Genomic DNA, 7020 nt, shown 5'->3' with positions numbered 1-7020 from the left:
ACATAACCTGGACCTTCCTGGCTACACGGCCTGTGTGTCCCACAACCGAGCAAGTTCTGTCCCACAGTAATGCTGTCCCTTGACCATTACCTGTTGGCCAGGAGCCCTTCCCCAAGGACAGAGAGCCAGGGTTGGCCAGGCCAGGCCAGGCAGCAGGGAGTCCAGACCACCAGCTTACACCCCTTTGCAGGTCCTGGTGCTGAAGGCACCCACTCTCCGCTGAACACGCGTGGGGCCCTCACCGCAGTCCTTTAGGCTAGGCATTATGTTAGCTGAGAGCAAGTCCTGGGCGGAGGGTAAGCCCAGGAACACCGAGTTGGGTCCTCATAGGACTGTGGGAAAGAGCCCAGGACACGCATTCGTGAAGAGCCCTGTGGTGCTGTCCTGGAGCTCAGAAACTCCATAGTCCTACTGAGGCAGAGAGCATAGGGCAGAGGTCAGGAAGGCACGTGTGGGGCACCACTGAAGGACAGTCCTGGGAACAGGAGACTAAGCTCAGTGGGGAAAACATTTATTATCCTTTAGGTGCCCTCGGGTATGACAGCTGGCAGTGTGTCTTTACAGTAGGACACTGGTGAGTCTCCCAATGGCTGGCTCCTCACAGCAGCAGAGCTGACTGGCAGCCTCACACCAAGATGATCTGAGCACTGAAACCCCTTGAAGCCACACACCAGGAATGGACACCAGCCCAAGGTGACACATGCGGCAAGTCCACAGCCAGGCTCGTAGCCCATGCCGTGCACAGCCTCCTCTATGACCTGCTCTTTGACCCCAGCTCCAACGAGGGCTGGAAGGTCACTGAAGCAGGGACCTATCCTGCTACATTCCATCCCTCAGGATCATGCCTAACCCCAGATGACAGCACACCAGGAACTCCCCACCGGCGTGCTCACACACACGGGCATGCTCACACACATGGGCTGTGCAGCACACAATTATTATTATCACCTCCTTTGTTCCTGGGCCAGCCTGGTCCCTCCATCAGCCTCAGGGAAGTACAGGGAGAGGACGGCAGGGCCAGGCTTTCAGGTTAACTTAGCTCAACCACAGCTTCTGGCTAAGCTCTGGGCCAGGCTTTCAGGTTAACTTAGCTCAACCACAGCTTCTGGCTAAGCTCTGGAGCACCAGGGGCTGGAGCCTTGCACCAGGGATGGGACAGTCTACACTCCCATAGGTCAGCCCAGGCCACAGGCAGTGCCCAACGCTTCCGCCGTCCTCAACTTATACCATTTAGTCTCAAAACCCAGGAAAGCCTATGGAGAGGAAACTCTATGTTGACAACAAAGAGCCAGGACTGAGCTTGCACTGTGATGAAGCGGAGACTTCCCCCTCAGAAGACAGCAATGCCTCCCGACTGAGCAGGGCCAGCCTACTAGTCCCCTCAGCCACCCAGGAGGCCCCAGCCCCGCCCCCATCTCTTCCTAAACAAGTTACAAGGGCAGTGGCTGACCATATAAGGCAGTCTCTGGCCTCCCTGCTTGCCTGTGCTGCTCATTTGGAGGCCTGCTAGCCTGGGGTCTTGGTGGCAAAAGTCAGGTAGCCAGTGTGGCCCACGGTCTCCTTCATGGGTGTGCCACTACGGAAGGGGCTGGCATCAGAGCCCACAGTGACCTCTAAGTTGTTGGTCCCCAGGTCAGGCAAGGGCAGGCTGACAGTGCGCACATTGTAGACCTGTGGTAGTACCTCCAGGGTGCTGAGCTCTGTGAAGCCATGGGCTGCCAGCGCTTGGCATGTGCGCTGCACCTGCTCAATGCACGGAGAGAAGGAGCAGAAGCGCCCACCTGCAGGAGCAAGACACGGGGTCAGAGGGTAGAGTAGTGTAGTGGCACCCATAACCCACCCTGGACCTGAGGCTGGCTCAAAACTGACTATAGACTGTAAGCCCTCAGACCAAGTCTGCAAGGACCTTGGGAAGCTATACATTTTTGCACTACCTGCTGGGCCACCCTTGGGCAGAAGCCCGGGTCAGTAGTGAGGCTGAAGACCGAGATGCCCAGGTCTCCCTGCCAGTAGGCATCACCATCCTGCCTTGTAGGAGGCAGTGGAGGGCTGGGAGGGGGGGTCAGGACTGTCAGAGCCAGTCCCAAGAATAGCTCTAACAATAGGGCAACATGGGGCGGTGTGTGGGCTGCTGCTGTCACAGAAAATTAGAGGCTGTCGTTGGCTCTTGGGAACAGGAGGAGCCTACAGCAAGCACACTTTGAGCTCCTCCCTGCTGCCTCCCACGGGGGCCTGCCCCCAGACTGTGAAAGTGCTCATGAGCAAGCCACGGCAGAGATGGAGTGTGTACACACGCCCCTAGGCCTGGGACCCACAGCGCTCCCTGACACAGGGATGAGACAGGATAGAGTTCACTGTCACTAAACAGCAAATCACACCATATATACTCCTTGCCAGAGGCCACCAGAGATAGAGTGTGTTACAAAACACTAAGCCTACAAAAAAAAAAAAAAAAACCACCGAAAGGACCCAGAGAATGACTACCTGGGGAAGAGCCCAGTGGAGGCAGACGAGGCGCCTCTGACTACTTTGAAAGGAGGCTCTCCTGCCCGGCTTGGCCCTCACCAAGCCCGGACTGACCGATGGCCCTGCATCAGGGAACTTTCAGGTGGAGACCTCCAGGCTTCCCCACAGGCCACCTCAGCAGACAGCAGGGACACAGAGGTCTGGGCAGAACCTGAGGCAGCTGCAGAGCCTGGGCTCTTGCCTGTCAGAAAGCCTCCCCCGCCCTCTGTACAGAGCTGGGTGGAGAGCAGCCCTGGCTGCCAAGCCTGCTTCTTCTCCAGAAAAGGCGAAATCCCCAGGCCTCAGAAGCTGCCTCTCTGGCTCGCAGCCCACCTTCTCCAGGCTTTTCCATCGCCCCGCCTCTACACTCAACATCTTCCCTAAAAGGGTCCCGCAGGCTGGCTCTGCAGCATGGGTGCTGGGAGTCTGCAGGAAATGGCTGGGGGTAGGGGACTGCCTATGACCTCCAGTTTGGATCCTGGCCTGTTCTATCATGCTAATCCTGCCTGCACTTGGATGGAGTTGTCAGGGCCCCAGGGCCCCAGTGAGTTCCCATCTTGGCTGGAGAATGGGAGCCATCTTCTCTAACCCTGGTCTCCAGCCAGCCTGAGCCAGTCCTCGCTGTGGGCCAAAAGGAACCCTGAGGTAGCCATTACTGTGGTGTGGCCCTCAGGTACCTGGGTTCCTGGGTTCCATATGACCCAGCTCAGCCCCCTACCATCACCCTTACCAACATCACTGACGCACCTTCAACCTTGAGGGCATCCCAGGCATGGCCCACAGCTTCCCAGGGTGATGGGATATCCAAGAAGACGGCGTCAGCCACGTGGACCACTCCGAAGCCACTGCGGCATACATCCTGGGTGTGCACAGTCACCCACTGGCTCACCCGATGCTCCTGGAATTCCTCCCGGGCCTTGTCTGCCCGCTGCTGGTGGAACTCTACTGTGTGTAGGTGGCCAGTGGGGGCGATGCTGCGGATGATTGCGTGGGATACAGAGCCACTGCCTGTGCCTGGCAGGAGAAACAGGAGGGGTGGAGGGGTCCCTTGAGGGCCATACCCACCCATCAACAGTTCCTCCTTTTCAGGAGGAAGGGGTTCATAACAGGCATATGAGGGCAGAGACGGTGTCACACCATGAGCTACGTGTCTGCTCTTGGCAGCCAGTCTTGGGTTTGGGGTGCGGGGGCTGTAGTTGATGGGCTGTGTAGTACTGGCACAGGCAAGGATGGGGCAGCCCTACCCAGCACACACACAGAACAAACGGGAAGCATAGATTCAGTGGGGCTGACACAGGGTGAGTCTGGGCAGAGCTAATGCTGGGCCTACACTATCCTGGATCCTAATCTGTCTACACTGCAGTGAGCCCATGGGTCTTGTCTCAGCTGCTGATCTCATTTCCCCCATTAGCTTCTTGACTCAATCTTCCCCACAACAACTCTGCTCAATCTATCCCCATGATACAAAGCCAACTGCACCACCCTTCCCACAAAGTCATCGGTCTGTCAAAAACAGACTTTCTGAGCCGGGCGTGGTGGTGCACTCCTTTAATCCCAGCACTCGGGAGGCAGAGGCAGGCAGATTTCTGAGTTCGAGGCCAGCCTGGTCTACAGAGTGAGTTCCAGGACAGCCAGGGCTACACAGAGAAACCCTGACTTGAAAAACAAAACAAAGCAAACCTTACCTCAGCTCCTCCTTAGAGGGAGAGCTATCCTTCTTCACCTGATGTCATGTACTCGAGGACCAGGGCTAGCTCTCTCTCCACTCCTCCTCCTCCTCCTCCTCCTCCTTCTTTTGTTGTTGTTGTTGTTGTTTTTCAAGACAGGGTTTCTCTGTTTAGCCCTGGCTGTCCTGGAACTCACTTTGTAGACCAGGCTGTCCTTGAACTCAGAAATCCGCCTGCCTCTGCCTCCCGAGTGCTGGGATTAAAGGCGTGTGCCACCATGCCTGGCTAGAAAGCACCTCTCTTGCCTCCCAAGCTCATTCACTGTTCCTGTGCCCTCTTGCCCCAGTCCAGCCGCACTGGTCTCCTTACCAGCATGCCCAGGTGCTGTGCTTCTACCTCAGGGCATCGGCGGAGCTTTTCTTTGGCTTCTGGTAGTACCTCATCATCTTTACCTCAAAGGTCACTTCTTGGATCCCTGACTTCCTGAGTTTGGAGATCCCTCTAAGTCATCTTCAAAAAAGTGTCCCTGTCTTATCAGCGCCTCACGAGCACTGAATGGTCACCAGGCTCACTGCCTGTCCTGTCTTTCAGAGGGAGGAGAAGGGACCAGGTACCACATGGGAGCACAGGATTGTGTTGCCTGAAACAGGGCAAAGGCCTGAGAGAGGATAACATATCACCTAATACAAGGTACAAAAGGAGAGCTGTCAGAGCCGACCTGCTATCTGCTCTCTTGCTTCAGAGGGAAAGAGCAATAGAAAGCCAGCGACAGGGAGAATGGGAACTCTTGTGACTCTGGACCCCAACATCTTAGTCCACAAGAAACACACCACCAAGGATCTAGCCACATCTGATCCCGGGGTCGTTCTTGGCAGCCGTGCATGCCTAGATTGCTGCACAGTGGCCACAGTACCTAAGGGTGGGCATGTGAGAGACAGCTAGCTCAGACACTTCTAGCCACTACCTGGCCTCGTATCAGTGACAGTGCTAATCTTCGATGGAACTAGGGGAAGGCCTGGCTGTAAGTGTGGGGCAGACCTCTCTCTGCAATGAGCTCTGGAGTACCCAGCCCCCCTCCGGAAGGGGCAGCTGGGTAGAGAAAGGCAGTCAGCACCTTGGCCAGCATCGCGCACGCCTCAGAGGGCACCTCCCCTCCTCTTCTCCAACCCAGGTTAGCTCCCACCAGCTGCTATTTGGGTGATAGCAGTTAGTACCACTTGGCTTCACTCCCTACAGCCACACCCTCCCCAGCAAGCGGAGTTGCTAAATAAAAGCTAGAATAAGAACCAAGTAACTCAGTGCACAACTGCAGGAAGGATCGACTGCAAACCCTCTTATCTGAGTTCATACCAGAGGAGCTCACCTGATTCACAGACCACAGAACCGGGCCGCAGCTCCAGCATCATGGTGATTAAGGCAATGTCGGTGGAGTAGAGGATCTGCGTGCGGTGGGGCAGGTTCACTGTCCAGAGCTCAGGCGTAGGGTGCAGCACATACACCCAGCCGCCTCTGCTGCAAATCACCTTGGAGCCAAATGGGCGGCCAATGAGGTCCACGGAGTGCCTCAGGACGCCATGTCGGGTCTGGGTCTGGGCTCCACGCTGCACACGCACTGCCACCATCGAGCCGTGGCCCAGTGACAGGATGGCTGTGTCGCCTTCCTTGATCAGCTCCTCGTATGCCACGAAACTCATGGTGTTAATGTTTGCCAAGTGTCAGGGACCTGGAGAAGTGGTGTGTGGACGTGAGGTCAGAGGACCAGGAGGCAGGATGAAGATCTGTGGTCTGGACAGAGAGGTCTGTGGGGCCTGGGTTCTGAGCAGGGTTCGCGGACTTGCTCAGCCAACCCAACAGAGCTGCTCTCTAGCCTAACATATGGAACCCAACTGAAGGGCTATGTTCTCGGAGGACCCAAGAGAGTGCACAGGGACAGGAGCCCGAGGATTCCCACACAGGAAGGACCAGAGAAGTCTTTTCTCCATCCCGCAGTGTGAAGGCGACAGCCTCTGATAGCGTGCACAAGCAGGGGAGAGAAGCCACCTCCGAGCCCGGGTTCCCCGTAACCCCCTTGCCCAGAGTCTCCACGGAGGGCTCCGGACGGCAGGGAAGGCTGGCTTCCCGCCGAACAGCACAGGAACTGCCAGCAAGCCGGGAGTGCCGCTCCCAGCTCGGAAACTTACGCAGCATACAGAGGCCGGCTCCCGGCTCCACACGTGGCTCCACTGCGGCCGCCGCACTTCCGGCGCTTTTTGATGACGTCAGACCAACGCAGGGCTCTCTGGGAGTCGCCGCGCTGTCCTTTGCGCGCTCCCAAAGGGCGTTTTCTGGCTGGCGTCTTCGCGGTTGAGTTCTTCTGTGCATACTTGCACGTTGCCTAAGAGATCCGAGCGCCGTGCAAAATAAAAGTTCCCCAGTTCGCCAGCGGCTTGTCCGTACGCGGCCTTTTAGGGCTGCCCGGCGCACGCAGTTTCTGCCCGCGGGATACGCATGACCCTAAAGCGCACTTTGACAACTATGCAACCCCAGGGCCTCCCTACTATGGCCCACCAGGGCATTTTTGTCATTGCAAACAGCTCCGAAACACCACCCTGTCTGGGCTCCAGAATAAATGTCCGAAGGTGGAACCGCAGGCAAAGGGATGGGGATTCAGTGCAAAGACTTTGGCCAGGGCTGGGCCGAGTAAAAGGAGTCGGGTTAGTCTTGAGGATTCTGCAAAAGTGGCCCTAGGCCAGGTCCTGCCTGAAGGGGAGAGCACAAAGCGTCCCCTCCTAGGATCCCTGGCATCTTGAGAGCCTATGAAATGAAGGAAGATTCTTCCTCCGTGCGTGCAGCGGAGAGGGGCGTAGGG

General features: G+C 57.0%; 1 protein-coding gene across 1 annotated transcript; it reads right to left on the bottom strand.

Annotated features, from left to right (window-relative positions):
- Positions 1-203: 203 nt before the first annotated feature.
- Trmt61a (tRNA methyltransferase 61A) lies at positions 204-6412 on the bottom strand. Its single transcript, XM_021202486.2, has 4 exons — positions 6353-6412; positions 5536-5895; positions 3253-3519; positions 204-1781 (listed from the first exon to the last, which is right to left on the bottom strand). The coding sequence occupies exons 2-4, from the start codon at positions 5864-5866 to the stop codon at positions 1507-1509; spliced, it is 873 nt and encodes a 290-aa protein (XP_021058145.1). The 5' UTR covers positions 5867-5895; positions 6353-6412; the 3' UTR covers positions 204-1506.
- Between the last annotated feature and the right edge of the window lie 608 nt (positions 6413-7020).

Source organism: Mus pahari, chromosome 7 (genome assembly GCF_900095145.1).
Source record: "Mus pahari chromosome 7, PAHARI_EIJ_v1.1, whole genome shotgun sequence".
Lineage (NCBI taxonomy): Eukaryota > Metazoa > Chordata > Mammalia > Rodentia > Muridae > Mus > Mus pahari.
This window is presented reverse-complemented; position numbering and strand designations above follow the sequence as displayed.

Excerpts from the sequence above, each read along its gene's own strand:
- Trmt61a (XM_021202486.2), bottom strand. The coding sequence starts at position 5,866 with ATGAGTTTCGTGGCATACGAGGAGCTGATCAAGGAAGGCGACACAGCC. Across the intron at positions 3,520-5,535 it reads TTCTGTGGTCTGTGAATCAG|GCACAGGCAGTGGCTCTGTA; the intron begins GTGAGCTCCTCT and ends TTCTCCTGCCAG. Across the intron at positions 1,782-3,252 it reads GGATGCCCTCAAGGTTGAAG|GTGGGCGCTTCTGCTCCTTC; the intron begins GTGCGTCAGTGA and ends TTGCTCCTGCAG.